This window comes from Nanorana parkeri, unplaced genomic scaffold (genome assembly GCF_000935625.1).
Source record: "Nanorana parkeri isolate BGI_ZX_2015 unplaced genomic scaffold, ASM93562v1 scaffold1207, whole genome shotgun sequence".
NCBI lineage: Eukaryota > Metazoa > Chordata > Amphibia > Anura > Dicroglossidae > Nanorana > Nanorana parkeri.
In genome coordinates, this window is record NW_017307475.1 from 73,144 (window position 1) to 91,897 (window position 18,754).

The 18,754-nt window shown below is 41.7% G+C and overlaps 1 protein-coding gene across 1 annotated transcript in view; it reads right to left on the bottom strand.

Annotated features, from left to right (window-relative positions):
• SQRDL (sulfide quinone reductase-like (yeast)) overlaps nucleotides 1-18,754 on the bottom strand; it is a 28,699-nt gene that overhangs the window by 5,625 nt on the left and 4,320 nt on the right. The window contains exons 4-8 of the mRNA XM_018568558.1: nucleotides 17,551-17,604; nucleotides 11,914-12,108; nucleotides 9,401-9,610; nucleotides 7,229-7,412; nucleotides 603-670 (exon numbers count right to left, since the gene is read on the bottom strand). Of these exons, the coding sequence (XP_018424060.1) occupies nucleotides 603-670; nucleotides 7,229-7,412; nucleotides 9,401-9,610; nucleotides 11,914-12,108; nucleotides 17,551-17,604 (711 nt within the window). The remainder of the gene's footprint in view (nucleotides 1-602; nucleotides 671-7,228; nucleotides 7,413-9,400; nucleotides 9,611-11,913; nucleotides 12,109-17,550; nucleotides 17,605-18,754) is intronic.

Below are 18,754 nucleotides of genomic sequence, written 5' to 3' on the forward strand. Positions count from 1 at the left end.
ACATGGATGAGGACATGGGGGGTTAAGGGTTTTTTCTTTTTTTTTTTTATCTGGATATAGGCTTTAATTGTTTCACAGGCTTTTAGAGGGGTGGAGGTGTTGTGGGTGGGAATATTTAATACATTTTCATCCTCTAGAAACTAACACTCTCTGTGATACATTTACTGCATTATTTATAGGCTATGTCTCGAATCACAATAGTATATCACTTAAAACATACATAAAGTGTGCTATACCACACACCACTGACAAACTAGGCTACGTTTAAGTTTGGTGACCCATCACAAATACATCCCAGACCCAATTTGGGTTCCAGCACAGTTTAAGAAACCCCGCTCGGGGAGCCAGGCTGAGTCAGATCCCAACGTCACGTTATGTGACTTGAGGACACATAATAGTGGAAACAAAAGAGGGGATGTCAACACTACGTAGATTGTGCAGTGCAATGGACCTATTGCTAAGATAGTTGCTTCTTTTATGAAAGTTCTGCCCAGCATATAGCCTACAAATTCCTGTACTTGTCAGCGCCATCTAGGTCATCATATATGTCATTTCTCAATGCATTGCTTCAAATGAATATCACATATGTGTATGTTACTTACTTTGGCAGTGGAAGTTTGGTTTTTCATAACCAAAGAAATTGTTTTGTCCAGTACCGCTGATTGGGCAGCTAAAACCAAAACACAACAAAAATGTAATTTAGAACCGGCTAATCGATTTACCAAAATATCTTATAACCAACTAAATAGTAGTAGGACCTGAGCAATTAATTTGATTTGCTCTTATTTTCTGATCCATATGCGAAAATATTAGAATTAACTTGATTCTAATTGGTTACTGTGGACAGTCCAAGTTTTTATATTGCCATAGACCAGGACTCTTCAACTAGTGTGGCCTTCTTTTTGGAACTGTAAGGTCCCAGCTACAAGCTATGCAAATTTGCAGGGGTTGCTAAATGCTGGGGAACTCTCTGTGCTCCAGCAGAAGGCACCCAATGACGCTGGCACTGCCTGTCAGGTGGAAAGACCTATATCACGAACATATTCAAGTGTCATTTCAAGTCAAATGTTCCTTAATCCCTGTAGGGTGTTCTGTTGGTTGATTCTAATTGGAACCATTTTTTGCTTTTTTTCCCTCGCCAATCTTCAGAAATCAAAAGGTCTCCTGTTTTTAAATTGCTTATACTCCTATACATGTAATAATCTCAACATTACAGATTCACAATATCCAATAGCCTCCCAATGATTAAACTCAAAGTACACCCAAAACATTTCATTTTTATGCATAAGCTCATTTCACAAAGAAGCACACATACTGTTGGACCTTAAAACTACAGCACTGAATTTTTATCATTGTCTACATATTTTGAGCATGAGAGATAATGATTGAATAGGCCTTGTTAAAGTGCTCTGCTATCACCCTTCCATACATGTGAAGGAGGGATTAAAGTCCTTCTTGATCAGGTTATAAGATATCTTATTTGAAGTGTGAGGAGCCACCAAAGTGCTGAGTCCATAGTTTCACAAATCCGGGTAAAACTGCAATGGTTATATTGTTCACCAAGACTGCACATATCTAAAAACATAGATCAATATCACTACATATCTCATCCACTGGAGCGGGAGCAATTATACTGGACGTTTCACGGTCAAAAAAGGTCACCAAAAGTGTCCTTGGATGACTTCCTCTAATCACCATGTCATGTAGACCTCTCCTCTTAGCAGAAAACATCCAGAGATGTTAGGAACAGCTAGCTGTACACAAATAAGTCCAATACGACATGCTGAAAGCTATTATCACACGACGTGACATATTATTGTAGTTATTCCTAACTCTGTGGATCCAGAGAGGAGCCAATACAGGTTTCATTTAAATAGTGTAAAAGTTTTGCAGTAAAGGGCTATTATGATGTGTCAGCTGCATTAGGCTCCGTTCACACCTAGGCGTCAGCGCTTTTGCACATATTAGCGCACATTTTCGTTTAGTTAATTTTGCACTTTTACGAAGACGCTTGTTTCGCACCTTTCCATTGATGTCTATGAGGCTAAACGCGCCGTAATCTGCCACAAAGCTCATGTACTTACTCCAGTGTTTGCCGTTTTACAGCTTGCAACACAATCCTGAGGTGTAAAGAGACCACTGGAATGAATGGGAGAATTGTGTTGAGAATTTTGTTGCGCTTAGCTGTGAGAGCCAAAACATCACGGTGTGAACAGGGACTTAGACCCTTCCAACTACTGATGCAGGGTTGGACAAATTCCAGGAGCCAGGTAGTTAATGTTCCTTAAAAATTACAGCTGGCGCCTAACTTTTGAGGTTTTTTTCTAGTTGTCAATGGAGCTGGCTCCTAAAAAAAACTTGCTGGCTCCTGGAATGGGCAGGCTGACCCCTGAATTCCATATTAATTTGTCCACCCCTGTGTTAATGGAGAAACTAAATCCAGCTTTTCAGATATAACAATACATTACTGGCTTAGTTATGAATTACTGCACTTACAGCATTTCTTTATATTAGCCAAACTGAAATCAATAACTACAATAAAATGAAATCTTTGCATCATTATGTAAGAGCCCATTCACACATCTACATTATTCACTTCCTACACTAAATATTTGATCTGTTTCACAGCTTTTTATTATCCATGACTACAGGAAGTATCATTTTTTTAGCAGCACAATACAATGGACAGATGTAAACTGAACACCATTAGAATGAATGCCCGATACCTCAGCCACAATATCGGCTTCCAAAGGAAATGATGAAATGTGAAAGTGTGGCTTGGCTTCCATCTCTAGGAAAACACTACTAAAAGAGAAGTCCTATAGATTGCTCAACTTTAACTGACACGGCCAGCATGTTGCAGAACCTTCCAAAATAAAATATTACCGAAATACTATGTCAAATATTCCGAAACATCTGGACATATTGTACTGCCTCCCCAGTACAAACTGTGCTCCATGTAATGCAAGTCAAGCAGTCTGCTATCAGTCATGTGGCACGTGCATGCATTGTGCCGATAAGAATGGCTTGTGCGGCTTTGAACAGACTAGCAGTTTTAGAAATCACCCATTAAAGGAGAACTCCAGCCAAAACTTTTATTAACCCTTGCAGTGAGGCTACCCCACCACTGCAAAGGGTTAAGTGCTCATATTTGTCTAGGTGCTAAAAAAAAAAAGTTATACTCACCTGAACTGTTGAGCCAGCTGCCTACTTCTCTGGTCTCTGAAGCCTGTCTCCTCCTATGCTGCAGCATTGGAATATTGCTCAGCATCCTCACATCTATACAAAATCTATAGAATGTGATGATTTACAGGACCTTAGACCACTGCAGAGGGGGAGTGAGGCTGAGAGCATCAGGTGAGTGTAACTTTTTGTTTTTAGCACCTAGACAAAAACAAGCAGTTAACCAATAAGCATTTTGCCTGGAGTTCTGCAATGTAATGCAATCCTCTAAAACTTCTACATTATAATAATTGTAGATGTTGTGACATAGCGTCAATCCTATTATTTCAACGTATCCTATTAAAGTACAGTATTATCTGAATGGTCGGTATGTGTGCTGTGCTGTGAGAAAGAATATGACATTTATGGCATACAGGCACATCCAGTCAATAATAAGATATCTACAATTGAAGTGGGAATGGATTAGAACCCCCTGTCAGGCGTTTACTGCTATCCAGAGTTCTGTTAAAGAAATAATTGATTGCTGATTGGCTGCAGTCACTGTTTGGCCAAATATTTTTGGACCGACTCCTTAGACAAAAGTTGTCGAAAAAGGATTGAGCTGATATTCAAGCAGTGTATGGCCAGCTTTACTGTCATGGCTTTACCAGAGAGTTAGTGAGAGAAAAACTCCAACGTTTAAACAAAAAAGAAATAAAAAGCATTTTGTTTTCAGCAGAGTGGGGAGATGGTGGAACCTCTGTCTGTCTGTTTGTTTATTACCGTATATACTTGAGTATAAGCCGTCCCGAATATAAGCCGAGGTACCTAATTTTACCAAAAAAACCTGGGAAAAAGTATTGACTCGAATATAAGCCACTCTCTGTGTTCCTGTTGCAGATTTTGCCTACCAATGTCACTTGGAGAGTAACTGAGGGGAAACCTCTCTAGCAGAGCCATGGATAACAGTGAAAACCTAACCTGACAGAGCTTGCCCACTCTAAAACGTAAAAAAAATTGGCTTCACTTACACTTTAAAGGAGAATTATGGGAGGAATGAAATACATGTTGGAAATACACCATTATATACTGTAACTATGTCTTTTGAGCTCTAGATGGCGCTGTAGTGCAATGTTAGTCTCTATGCTTATGCACGTTTTACCTATGATATTCACAGGAACTTTTCCTATACATATGTTTTCTCTCTGTATGCTGTTAATGCTGTATTCTGAGATACAGTAATACCTTGGTTTACAAGTAACTTGGTTTGAGAGTGTTTTGCAAGATGAGCAAACATTTATTAAAAATTTTGCCTTGATATACAAGCAATGTCTTGCAATAAGAGCAAACTTCTGTAGAAAAGCACCATGCGAATAAGGCTGTAGCAGTGCGAGCGATGAGTCTGTTTAACGACAATGTAATGTCACATTGGATAGATTCCTTGTTAAGGTTTCACGAAATGAAAAAGATCCCATTGAGTCAAGAGATAGCAGTGATTCCGTTAGTGATAGTGAAAGTCGTCCTACACAATAATCCTCCTCTCTCCTGTCCCCCTCACACTAGCCACGAAGGTACCGGTAATTGGTTTATTTTTCTTTATATTTTGTACAGTATTATATTACAGTACAGTATTGTAATTATTTTTATATGAATATTTTTGGGTTGTGGACGAATCATCTGATTTTCCATTATTTCCTATGAGAAAATTCACTTTGATATACAAGCGCTTTGGATTACAAGCATTGTTCCCGGAACGAATTATGCTCGTAAACCAAGGTATCACTGTAATTATGTTCTTCTAAGCAAGTAAGACTTAATTCAGCATTCCTCGATATATGAGTGCTTCATCTAAACACATAACTAACAATACACTCATCCCCATAATTAGAAGCGGTCACACGTTGGCTTTATTGATCGGGAACTGAACAATCACATACTGCCGATTGCTCAGTTCCCGATCATCTCCCTGCAGAGAGTAGTTGCTGTCAGTCACCGCTACCCGTAGGGATTCCCTCCTCCCCTCTCCGATCCTCCAGCGTTCATTGGAGGGACAGATGGGGTGGGCATAGCTGCCTCTGGCTCTAGAGAGGCAGTGCCAGCTGTCAATCAGGCAGAGGGGTGGATCCTGACAATATTGTTGGGATCCGTCCCGGCTGCAGTGCGGCTCTGCGCTGTCAGTTTATAGCGGGTGCTTTCTCTACATCTGCAGGCATCATCCTGACAGAAGTATACATGACTGATAAGATTCTTCAGCAAAGAGTTACTTTAGTCAAAACTAACGCTAGAATGTGTTATTGCAGTATGCGTGCTGGTTCCTTTCTATGCAGAACTACCTTTCCACTGTAAAGACAAAGAAAAAACATGGGGAAAAATGGCTTCATACTTCTTGAACTACATCTGGGGGGCGGGGGGGGATTCATGAACACTGGTGCAGACAAAACCAGGAGCCGTTGCCCAGCTTTTCTCCAGTTTGTTCAGTTAAACTTTCAAAATGAGACTGGGAAGTTGATTGCTTGCTCCAGTTTTTATGAATGACCTTCGTCGAGTCTTAGGACTCCTCTCAACATCCCCTGTGCCTCTTTCCCCCCCAACAATTCTCTTGCTGACTTTAGCCACAAATGTCTAGAAGTGGACACATGAGGTAAACAAGGAAAAAGTTATCACAATTTGTTCATTTTGAGCCTTGATGCTGCCCCGTCTATCCCTTTTGCACTTGGCCCTGGAGCGTGAGTGCCTTTAAGTAAATACAATATCGGCAGGCTTAGTCTGCTGTATACAGTTTTACTTTAAGCACACACATGTAACCATTTCTTCTATCGTTCTCATAACACAATAAGCCTTTGTCAGTATGACTGATGGAGGCAGTGCTTTTTTATTCCTACCAAGCAATCAGGTTATGGTTTTCATTTCTCTCTACAGAGCTGAGCAAATGGCTGCATTTAAACAATGAGAACAATCAGATAGTATTATAAACAAGGCCTCTTCTGCAGGGCCGGATTTACTCTCCCTGCTGCCCGAAAACCAGGTTCTGCAATACACACACCCCCCTTCCCATGAATGGAGAATGGCAACCAGATGGCAGGGTGGCGGGGTTAGTTTCAATTTTTTTTTACTGTTTCTTTATTTAAAAAAAAACTTTATCACTTTTTATTTTTATTATTTCTTATTTTGTTTATTTTTATTTATTTAATAATTTTTTTATCAATTACATTTTTTTTAGATTTTTATTTATCTTATTTACTTTTTTATAATTTTTTAATAAGCACAGCTCTCCCCTCTCACTGTGTACACGGAGCGGCAGGGTTCGTTTTAACCCGGCCGCTCTGCTCCCTGCAGTGAGGAGAGACTCGGCGGTGGAGCCCGGAGGACGGAACCAGCCAGGAGAGAGGTAAGTGCAGGGGGGAGAGGCTGCAGACTTTTTACATGTGATCTCTGCGACATCGCTGAGATCACATGTAAACGAACAATCAGCTTCCCTCACTCTACTTGTGCAAGGCAGGACTATATGTAGAGAGGGCAACTTACCGCCCGACAACCGTAACTTCCCCACAAGGACACCGCTGCCGCCCCTCTGCGCCCTGCCGCCCCGAGGCCGGGCCTCGGTGGCCTTGTGGGGAATCCGGGCCTGCTCATCTGTATGTGATCATGTAGGTAAGCTTTTTTTTAATGCCAGGCTTGGTTTGGTACCATTGTTGACGCAGTAAGAATTATCCTCAGCAAAGTGATATTTGTTAAGATGCAACTTCACAGGTTAACAAAGATGGTGATAGTTTACTTCAGAATAGAACGTTGTGGATAATACAGGAATAATAAAAAGATAATTCACATCAATATGCACTTAAACAGCTGTGTTAGACTAAGTGACATCAGCAAGTATGATAGCCCACGTGGACACCCAACTCTGACTGAGCCCTGTGCATGGAGGTGATGACATAAACACATACTGTATGTACATATTTCCAGGAGGTCTGTTGACTTCATCATTCAAGACAAACTGTATCCTGTCGTTAAAAAAAAAGAAAAAGCTTCCTTGAAAACAAAAGACATTTTGAACAGGCGAACTTACCTACAGCAGCTGCTGTTTTTGAAGTCGGGAGATTAGTGCAGTCCCCTATGCCAAAAACATTGGGGTACTTCTTATGTTGGAGGGTATCCTTGTCTACATCCACCCAGCCAGCTGCATCTGCCACAGGGCTGTTCACCAATACATCCTGTGGTCCCATTGGAGGGGTCACATGAAGCATTTCATACTGTAAGACATAAGGATGATTTGCAGTACTATCATAGGCTACAACTACCATGCAGTCTCAATGGAAGCAAGAGAGATTAAACTGACATTTTTTATGTATAGCTGTATAAAAACAGTACATTTAGAGATGTATTTATTCCAGCCCGGTCAGTGGAGCACTTTACATTCTTATATCAGGAAAGACTTTGCAATATATAGATAAGTGCAAGTACAAATATTCAGCAATAGAATATTACTAGCAACATATTATATATGAATTTTTCTTTGCACCTAATTTTATTTTCTGCTGAAAACACATTAAAGTGCACAGAAGCTGGACAATTGTCATCGGCAATTATGCACCTCAAGCAGGCTATGTGAATATCCCCCACAGCTGATCTATATTTAACATCTTGAGGACCTTTGATGACATAAATATATTCCCCTGAGCACTTCATCTGAGCCTCCATGGCATATATATATACACACTCTAGAATGACCTACAGCATATGCTGTGTGGGCCATTGCCAGGGCAGCTTGACAGCCAAATCTCTAAACAGAAGCAGCTGACAGGACACCTCAATGATTGCTCTAACAGATTGCTGCAACACTTTGCTGCACTGATACAATGTTGCAGCCTGAAACAAATTTATTTGGAGAGCTAAACATAACTTGGAATACAGGAAAGCTTCAAGGAGAACTATGGGGTTAAGGCTTTTCCCCATAGTTCTCCTTAGGGTAACGGGAGGACACAAACTAGCGTCCTCCCGTTACCCTAAGCTCAGTATACCGCGACCTACAGCTCGCGGTATACTGAGACCCCGCAGCCGGAGCGGATCCCGACATCGATGTCGAGATCCGCCCAGCTGCGTGAGTGACAGCTGGCTCTGCCTATCTAGAGCCAGCTGTACCCGCCCCCTCCCCCATCCGTTCCGCCAGTCAGCGCTGGCAGATCGGAGCGGGGAGGGGGGAATCCAGCCCCTCCCCTGTCACGGCAGCGAGCCGTGAAAGGATGGAGAGGTGAGCGAACGCCGGTATGTGTTCGCTCACCTCCCGATCTACTGAGCCGACCTGCGACAGTCTCATTGTCACAGGTCGGCTAGAACTATGAGGTGAGTGGAAATCACTCATCTCATAGTTCTCCTTTAATAATATCTTTTTTTTCTTTACGAAAGATTGTGCTTAGTAACTCTTAAGTAACCCCTAGCTAACCCTGTGTCCTTCCTCCCCCTTATCTCCTCTGCAGTTTTTTGTTTTGCTGACTTCTTGTTCTTTCATCATTCTTACAACATTTTGTAAGTTTTTTTGCTTTTAGTGTGTTAAGTAAAACAAACAAACTTATGAATTAATATAATGTTAATAATTTAATGTGGTGATTACACAGGACAAGTAGTATAAAAAGGGAGTACTTTGTGTTTATAGTGGCACTACAGTAGTTACTTTCAAATTGGTCGACCGGTTGGGGTTTTTTTTGTACTTTATTTGCCTTTAAAATATATGTATTGTTTTAAATCTGACAGCAAACTCATTAGTTAAATCTGAATGTGAGATTGTAGTCCATCATGTGAGGGTGCATGGAGCGCTGGCTACTTTACAACACACACAGGGACCATGGGGAGCAAAAGTAGCCACCCTCCAGAAGGAAGGACAGTGTCAGCACCAATTCAGAGATGATTTGAGGAGTGATACACAAATAAGATACATTTTTGTTAATAGTTAAGGTACATGATTTAACTCCTTAGTGTCACTTTAAGTAATTATAATAAAGATACTGGCAAATCAACAGGTTCACAGCTGGACAGTAAATATTGCTTCCATAAAGGGCTAAACAACTGCTAGTGCTGAAATGGTTAATCAGCAATGTTCAGCTCAAAGACCACAAAGCTGGAATATCTTGAATTGCCTGTATGACCGGTCATTTGAGGCTCATTTAAAAATGAAGAAGTAAGACCTGGCTTTCGGTACACTGCCTGGCAAACACTGGACTATGTAATGGAGGTTCCCATTTACCTGGTAAACTTTGGTTTCTCCTGGTTTATCAAGGTTCTCAAAAACAGCTTCTTGTTTGTCAGGCCGGACCTCAATAAGGTTATGTCTGTAGTTTACATTAATGTCCCGCTCTTTGATTATCTGCAACAGGGCATCTGCATACTTCTTAACTCCGAAAATGACCCCCAAAGATGTGTTGAAGATGAAGTTGGCATCAGATCGTTTTCCATTCTATGGGTGCAAATTATAAAAAAAAAATACATATTACATCTACAAAAGCAGCAACAAAACATGGGCTACATATCATCTGGAAAGGGTCACTGCTTTGTTGACTAATAACATTTTTATTACTTAAAAATAAGTCGCATGCAAGTTTTTTTCATAATAAACCCAACAAGCGATGACATGCTGCAGGCTATGGCGACCAGTTACAGAATCAGTACACTTATAAAAGCTGATTTCTGATTGGATGCCAGGTGCTACAGCGCTGCAGGCTATGGCGACCAGTTACAGAATCAGTACACTTATAAAAGCTGATTTCTGATTGGATGCCAGGTGCTACAGCGCTTCAATGGTCTCTACACAAGGTTATTAAAAAGGCGTAATTTTGTTTTGGTTTTTTAAATATTTTACCAGCAGTACCATTAGACAAGAAACTTCCCTTCATCAGCATGACAGGCTATAGTGGCTGTTGACATTTACTGTGTACACCCACTGCTGGGCTCCAATACTTGGAATGGCATTGGTAATGTATATAGAAAAATGATTTTAGTGTACATAATAAGAATGGTCCAATGCAATAAAAAACACCTTAAAGAACTCCAGGAATGTTTTTAACCCTTGCAGTGGGGGTTACCCCTGCACTGCAAGGGTTAACTGCTTGTTTGTGCTATATTCACCCGAAGCTCCGAGGCAACTTCTTCTTAGACCGGTCCTTCCAATGTCTCTCCCCCAGCTCTGCAGCGGTCTAAGGTCCTGTCACATCTGTACACAGTGTATAGACATGAGGACGCTAAGGAAGATTCCAAAGCAGCAGTGGAGGGGGAGACAGGCTCGAGGGAGCACTGTGACAGCTGGCCGGCTCGGAACTTCGGGTGAGTATATATCTTTGTTATTTTAGAACCTAGACACAAACTAGCCCCGCACTGCAAGGGTTAATAAAAACATTTCCTGGAGTTTTTCTTTAAGTAAAAAAAGAATAATACATAAAAAAGTACAACACATGAAGCCTATATCATATTATTCTGGACCATTAGGAAAAGGGCAAGAGCAATAAAATATATCTTCAGAGACTAGTAACTCAATATCCTGGATGTAACATGGAGTATATACAGTATGTTAGAGTAATAATAACATGTAGAAGTATTACTACTCATGACTAAACTCAAAGAAATAGCAGATGTAATATAAAGAACAGACATTAGATGGCAGAATACAAACAACGATCGAAAGAGAGAACAAAGCTGCGACCTATTTGGCATATTGTTAATGACTTTTCTTAAATATGCATAAAAGTGAGAGAAGAGGAATGAAGTCTGGTAGCTGTGCTCAAAAAAGGCAAAGAACTAGTCACCAGTAATGCCTGTGGTTTCCCTGCAGCTGACCTTTTCCCAATACTGAGTTAGCATGCCGAATTGTGTCTCTGCGTGGAGGCAGCCATCTTGGTACATGTCAGAGCTTCCATGTTTCAATGAAACTGTCACAGGTCGGCTCAGTAGATCCGGAAGTGAGCGAACACATACCGGCGCACGCTCACTTCTCGATCTATCTGTGCAGAGAGCCGTGACTGTCACTCACAGCTCCGTGCAGGGATCCCCCCCCCCTCCCCTGTCCGATCCTCCAGCGCTGACTGGCGGAACGGACGGGGGAGGGGACGGGTACAGCTGGCTCTGCTTCTAGATAGGCAGAGCCAGCTGTCACTCACACAGCTGGGTGGATCCAGACAGAATTGTCGGGATCCGTTCCGGCTTCAGAGTCTCAGTATACCGCGAGCTGTAGCTTGCGGTATACTGAGCTTTGGGTGATGGGAGGATGCTAGTTTGTGTTCTCCTGTGACCCTAAGGAGAACTATGGGGAAAAGCCCTAACCCTAATAGTTCTCCTTTAAAATAAATTGGTTATATCTACAAAAATAAGGTGTACAGTAACTAAATCATATACGGGGCTATTCACAAAAGGGGGAAGAGTTTGGAGAAGACAGGATAAGTGAACAATCTAGACCAAAATAGCTGATTTGGAAAAATTCTCCAATTCAGCTCACTTTACCGTTCAGCTATGTTGTCCTAGATTGTTCACTTCTCCTGCCTTCTCCAAACTCTTCACCCTTTTCTGAAAAACCCACCATAAAGATACATATGTAGCAAAAATTATATATAAAATGAAAAGCATTTGCTGCCAATTCTGACTTTTATGCATTTCTTTTATCTGAGTGCAATAACTTCTTTTATAATAATACATTGCCAATTACACAATGCTGAGCCATTTGCTGTAGCACAGAAAACATGTATGCAAAAGAGTTAAAAATGTACAACATACTTTCCTAAGATACGCGTCCGCCAAATACATGATTTTCTGTGGAGCGCCTGCACATTTCACTGGCGTGTTGGGGAAGGTGAAAATTGCATTTCCCTTTTTAAAGTCCTGCAGAGCCTTCCAGGTCTTCTCTACAGTCATCACAGAGTAGTTGGAGCCGATTTTGGGGTACTTAAATGCTTCCGGGAATCCTTTCACCTATTTCAGGCAAACACAGACGAGGTCCATCCAAATGAGGGATATGAAACTCAATACACATGGTAATAATTCAAAAAGTTCAACAATATTACAACGCATAGACCTAGATATGGTTATTGCAGATGGTTGGACTTGAAAGTTGGCCACAAAATTAAAAATATAAAAAACAACAGCATTACATTTCCAAACGTATCATTCTGAAAATCGCTTTTAGTTTACTGGCTTTAGTATGAAATATTTTTTTTGAGTATTATTTAATGCAGTGTATCCCAAATCTCTCCTCATGTCCCATCAACGGTTTATGTTTTTGAGTACTGTATATCCTCGCAGATAACAAAATTGTATTGCGGAGACTCTAGTTACTCCTTTGTGCATGTGGGAGGTTACCTGCAAATCAGACAGTCTTTTGGGGGACTTGAGGACAGGTTCATATAATGCATAAAACCCCATAAATGCACCTTAAAGGAGAACTATGGGGTTAAGGCTTTCTATGGGTTTCCCCATAGTTCTCCTAAGGGTAACGGGAGGACACAAACTAGCGTCCTCCCATCACCCTAGGCTCAGTATACCTGCTGCTATATGCTGCTGCTTGCGGTATACTAAGACGCCGCAGCTGAAGCGGATCCCAACAATTGTGCCGGGATCCGCCCAGCTGCATGACTGACAGCTGGCTCTGCCTATCTAGAGGCAGAGCCAGCTGTACCCGCCCCCTCCCCCATTCGTTCCGCCAGTCAGCGCTGGCGGATCGGAGCGGGGAGGGGGGAATCCAGCCCCATCCCTGTCACTGCAGAGAGCCGTGACAGGATCGAGAGGTGAGCGAACGCCGGTATGTGTTCGCTCACCTCCCGATCTACTGAGCCGACCTGTGACAGTCTCATTGTCACAGGTCGGCTAGAACTATGAGGTGAGTAAAAAGCACTCACCTCATAGTTCTCCTTTAACTGTGTTATAAAAAGGTAGGAATACTACAAGAAGGAAAATCTACCATGATGAACGATCAGCAGAAAAATCACACTAGAGAATACTGCCATCTAGTGGACACATTTATTAAAGTACTTTGCTTTCAGTGAATAATCGTATGAACAACACCTTGTGCATTACTGTTCCAGCAAGTGCTGGAAACAGGGAAAACCTAAAAGAACTTATCGGAATTCAAATATGGGAGCTGTCATTGTTCTGCTGTTATTAGGGCTCATGTTAACGGACGTCGTTTTCTTGCATTTATGTGGTTTTTAGAACACGCTTCCAGTGCAAGTCAGCAAAATCCCACTGGTTTTAACTGAGCAGTACAAATGGCAGTTCAGAGACTACGTTATACCTGCTTTGTGATCCGCAGTGTTTTTTCAGATGCAGCATGTCCTATTAAGGTGTGTTTGGACTGCAAGCAATGTAGATCAAACGCAACCTTTTATTATCAAATGCTGTGTTTGCTATTGGATATCATCAATCATCTATTGGATCCATCAAATAGAGTCCTTGTGATGATTATCAGATTCCACAGCACCAGTCTATTTAATGTTGCTGTGAACTCACCCTGTGTATAGGCATTTTAAAGCAAGTCTGTGATTAACCCATGCAGGGCAAAGAAACTGGTGTATTTAAATGCCTTCCCACAAGTACTCACCCTTGGCTTCCCTGCAGTTCTATACAGCTGCCTAAGACAAGGAGAAATACCTGGTACTTGTGGGTATAGGTAGCATATGGCACTCTCCTCTGCCTCCCAAGATGTAGTCCTGGGTTGTTAAGCCCCCAGTTGCCAGGTCTAAGCACTGTCATGAGGAGTAGTGGAGAGAGCCCTGAGCAAGATCTGACCAGAGTGACTTAGAGCTTTCACATGGCTTATTTTCCTCACTCCTGCTAATGAAGCGCAGGGCATTGAAAGGAAGGTGAATATAAGCAGCAGGAGATTGATGGGCATTTATGTAAACCTGTTGGTTTGGACAAAAATGGGCAGGGCAGAGTTTATTAATGCTTAAATGCCCATGCCAAATTTAGCAGCGTCAGTATTCATCGCTTAACAACAATAACTCTAATAACTAATTTGCCTACCAAAATTATTATTTTGAGAACATATGAGGCTTTAGTTTGGGATGCTCTAAATAAAACCCATGTGCTGTTTTTTTCTATAGGCTTACACATGTAAAATGTTACAAATTAGGGATGCACCGATACCAAGTACAGTACTCGGTACAAGTATAGATGCTTTTCCAGCTCCAAGGAGGCGGCTGTCATTGGTGTTTTTATAAATATAAATAAAGGGATGCACCGATACTAGTTTTGCGAGTACGAGTACTGGTACTTACCGAGTACTTACAAGTATCAGTACTGATACATTTTTGTTTATTGCCATGTGACAGTTTTTCTAAAACAATACAGACTAATGATTTCAGGACAGTGGTAGAGCACCAGAGCCAGGTCCCAGCTTGTCCCAGCCCTGGTTGTTCTCATAAAAATGCCAAGTGTCGGCATTGGTACTGGAAAAGTATCGGTGCGTCCCTATTACAAATCTTACAAATGTTATTACTGTTCTTGTTTTCTATATTGTGTAGCCTGAAGGTGGCGATGTTCATCTGCAGGCTGAAGACTTTTCAAAAAAACCTCCATCCTGCATATGATCACTATGTCAAAGCTGGCTGGAAGCCATGTTGATGGGTTCCCGATCAATCGGTGGTGAGCTGAACGGTCAGTGACAGCTGGGACTGAGAGCCACTAAAGCTGGCCATACACACGTTGAATTTTGGCCTGCTGACTCTGCCAAAATTTGACCAGTGTGTGGCCCCATCAGGAAGCCCCCTCTTATTTTTGTCAAAGGTGCCAGTATGAAAAATCATCTGCTTTCAGTGGGTATTCTGACAGTGGTACAACCACCGCTGTCAGAATACAATAGCTGGTGGTGGGGAATCCCCATCCACATTGTTAGCATGGATGGGGGAAATCGAGAGTCTTTTGTCATTCAGCCCAGAAGAGCTGAATGAGAAAAAACTAGCAGTGTAGGCTGCTCTACGTGTTTTTCGGTGTCTCGCAAAGGGATGGACATTTATAAAGATATCCCCAACCTGGGCATTATGTCTGGGGGGTACATTTCTATACAGATGGTGGGCGGGTATGGGTAAATCACTCCTATGCACATTAAACTATTTACATATTCTGAACAAGCAACAGAAGCACTTTCTGACCTATCTGGTGTGTTATCGGTTGCACATTAATGTGCACTGCGTTACGGCCAACGCACAACACAATAGACCAGAAAACACACCTGCACTATTTGAACCCACACAACACACAGTAGTGAGTTATGGTGCATTGTAGTGTCTTGCAAGAGATGTGTTCTTTTAATGCGCTAGGGGGCCTTTCAAAATGAATGACATTGCAACGCACTATTGTGAGCTGCCGTGCGCTGTGGTAACAGGTGCATTTATGTGCACATTACTGCAGCGCATAGGTGTGAAACTGGCTTATAAAAGCTCTGACTGACCTCTGTAGCTGTAGGCATTGTGCAGAAATTCATCTTTAAAGCTCACAAAAGAGACGCTGAAATCACAGTTCCTCTCCACTTATTTTCTATAGAAGCAGAAACTTGGCACCTTACAAGCCTTCAAGTAAACAAATGACAGGTAATAGTAAGCTGTTAGAACAGTAGAATCTTGACTTCAGAGTCTTTGTTTTTGGTGTTTGAGGATGAATTACTTCATAGTACATGAGGATAAATAGGCCAGGGAGGGCTTGTTTTAAAGTTATTTTATCCCCTTATCCCTCTCTAACTACTTGCTGGCATAAAAGTAAAAACTATGTCCCACCCAAATCCATGGTCATAAGATATTTGGGTCCCGAGTCTTCTCACTTTTTCTGTGCGCAGGAGGGCAGGAGGTGAGGTCCTTCTTCGGGTGTCCATGTCACCTGATACATGACATGGACACTTCCTATTGCTGTACAGTGCTGGGGTCCTCTCAAGATGCATGAGGAAGACTGTAAGCATTGACACCAGCACAAGGGGTCCACTGAGGACTGGCCAGTGTGAGTACATCTGCAGTGCTGCATTACCTATCCCCAAATCCTAAAACAGCACCAGCGATGGACCCAGAACATGTGTAAAACACTGCTTTAACAGGGATTCAAAAAAATAAACACAGAAAGGGTCAATTTCTTCTCCAAGATATGCTTTAATATCCATAGTCTGGACGCAGTGCACTATTAGACACCTACAATCACTAACTATCTAGGTCACCTCCTCTAAAAGAAAAAGAGACACTCTGCAGATCCCTTAATAGTAATAAGACACAGAGAGAGAGAGAGAGAGAGAGAGAGAGAGAGAGAGTTTATTATTAGGAGTCAGACACTAAATTATGATTCATGTATCTTGCTATTACAATGACTATTGTTGTCTTGTGCAATAGACCGAGTTTTCCATATACTGTATATATTTGTTGTAGAAAGCAGATAACTGATTATGTGAAATGCATCATGTAGAAGACTTGAGATGGAAACCTGCCAGCTAAAGCTTGATTACAAATGTTCTCATTATTCTGTGTAATCATCCACTAGCAGGAAACTACACTTAGTTTTTCTCATTAGCGCCATATTATCAGGCAGAGTGTCTTAAAGTATAAAGCCTGAAAATCCTATCTGTTATAAAGACCAGCCTATCCTTCTAATGGCGTCTGAAACCATGGCGACTTTATCCTCTTCTACTGAAACCATAATTATTTTATCCCCTTCTCCCAAAACCTTGGTTACTTTATTTCCTTCCACTGAAACTATGGTGGCTTTATGCCTTGAACTCCAGCCACAGGAAATACATTTGTGAACTATACTGCCTGCAAAAGCTCTCTGATTCCATTAGGCCAGTTTTGTGGATCCCTTAGTCCTGCCACACTACATAGCCAGGATGGTGATGCCACTAATTATTTTTACAGCTCAGCAGCTTCTCATGTCCCCTGTAAAAAAAGTCAGTATGATAAAAAGTATAAAGTGTTTTAGTCTCCCTTTTTTACCGGTTAACACACTAGTATAAAAAAGTACACGCTAGTAGTGTGCCCAGTGTTCTTCTTTCTAATAACAGTTGGTTTACTCCATGTCACTTCCATTGGAGCTGCTTACTTGTGCCACTTTGAAATATTTGGATGACACTTCTCCCCTATTAGGACCTTAAAAGAGAACTAAAGTCAAACCTTTTTTTGGCCTTAGTTCTCTTTTGGGCAACAGGAGTACACCTACTAATGTCCTCCTGTGACCCAAACTCAGCATATAGCGGGCTACTGGAGAACTACAGGGGGAGGTGTTGGGCAGTTTACAAGAGGAAGGGATGAGAACCTCATCTCCCCCACCCTACCAACTGAACAATATATTTTAACTTTTGATATCCGCACTTGCAATTAGCAGCATCTCCAAATAGTGCAATGCAAATATCCACATACTGATAGAGAAAGACAGTTCATGCCATACCTTTTCAAATTGCAGCTTGATGCCCAGAGCAATGATTAAGTATTTGTAACCAATCTGCAAACAAAAAGAGAAATTGGTCACTGATGTGATTAATAATAACAAGAATGTCAGACGTTAGCAAATATACCACAAATCAAACATTGTAAAATCATACTGCCTGTGGCAATCATGTATTTCTCTATGCCTATTAAAGTGAACCTGTCCTCAGGGCCGGATTTACTCTCCCTGCCGCCCCAGGGCCAGGTTCCGCAATATGCCCCCCTTCCCCCTTTCCCATCAATGGAGAATGGCAACCAGATGGCAGGGCGGCGGGGTTAATTTAAAATTTTTTTTACTGTCTTTATTTTTTTTAACATTATCACTTTTTAGTTTTTTATTTAATTATTTCTTATTTTTTTAATTTTAATTTATTTAATTATTTTATCAATTTAATTTTTTTAGATAAAGGAGAGAGGTAAGTGCAGGGGGGGCTGCAGACTTTTTACATGTGATCTCTGCGACATCGCCGAGTTCACATGTAAACGAACCATAGGCTTCCCTCACTCAACATTTAGTCCTGCTTGTACAAAGCAGGACTAAACTGTAGAGAGGGCAACTTACCGCCCGGCACCCGCAACTTCCCCAAAAAGGACACCGCTGCCGCCCCTCTGTGCCCTGCCGCCCCATAGGGGGAATCCGGGCCTGCCTGTCCTCCCAATGCAGGGCAAAGCAACAGCTACTTTTTTTTTCTTTCAAGAAAGTTTTATTGAAATGTTCTCATATTACAACAAAATGAAACACAGGTTATCACTTAACAAAAAAAAAGTCAGGCTGATGTATTGCAATACCGATCCTAAGGATGACAAGGAAAGCATATAGGTGCAGTCAATAAATTTCCCAACTGACCTAGCAATCTGTTCTGGACGCAGTGGGTTACTCTCCTGCAACCTTTAGGCAAATGAACTATAGTGTCCCTGAGTTGTGCAGCAGATGTAAGCCTTCAGTCTGAATCTATTTGCAAGGCCCCCAAGGCATTCGACATGTCTGCTTTCAGGTACCAATTTGTGTATCGAAAAGGTCTGACAATTTGTGTAAGTTCTGAAACAGAGTAGGACACACCAGTGGCGTCACAAGGGGGGTGCGGCCCGCACCCGGGTGACACCATTGGAGGGGTGACACCAAAATGACTCACAGCCATTTTGGTGTCACCCCCCTCTGAAAAGTC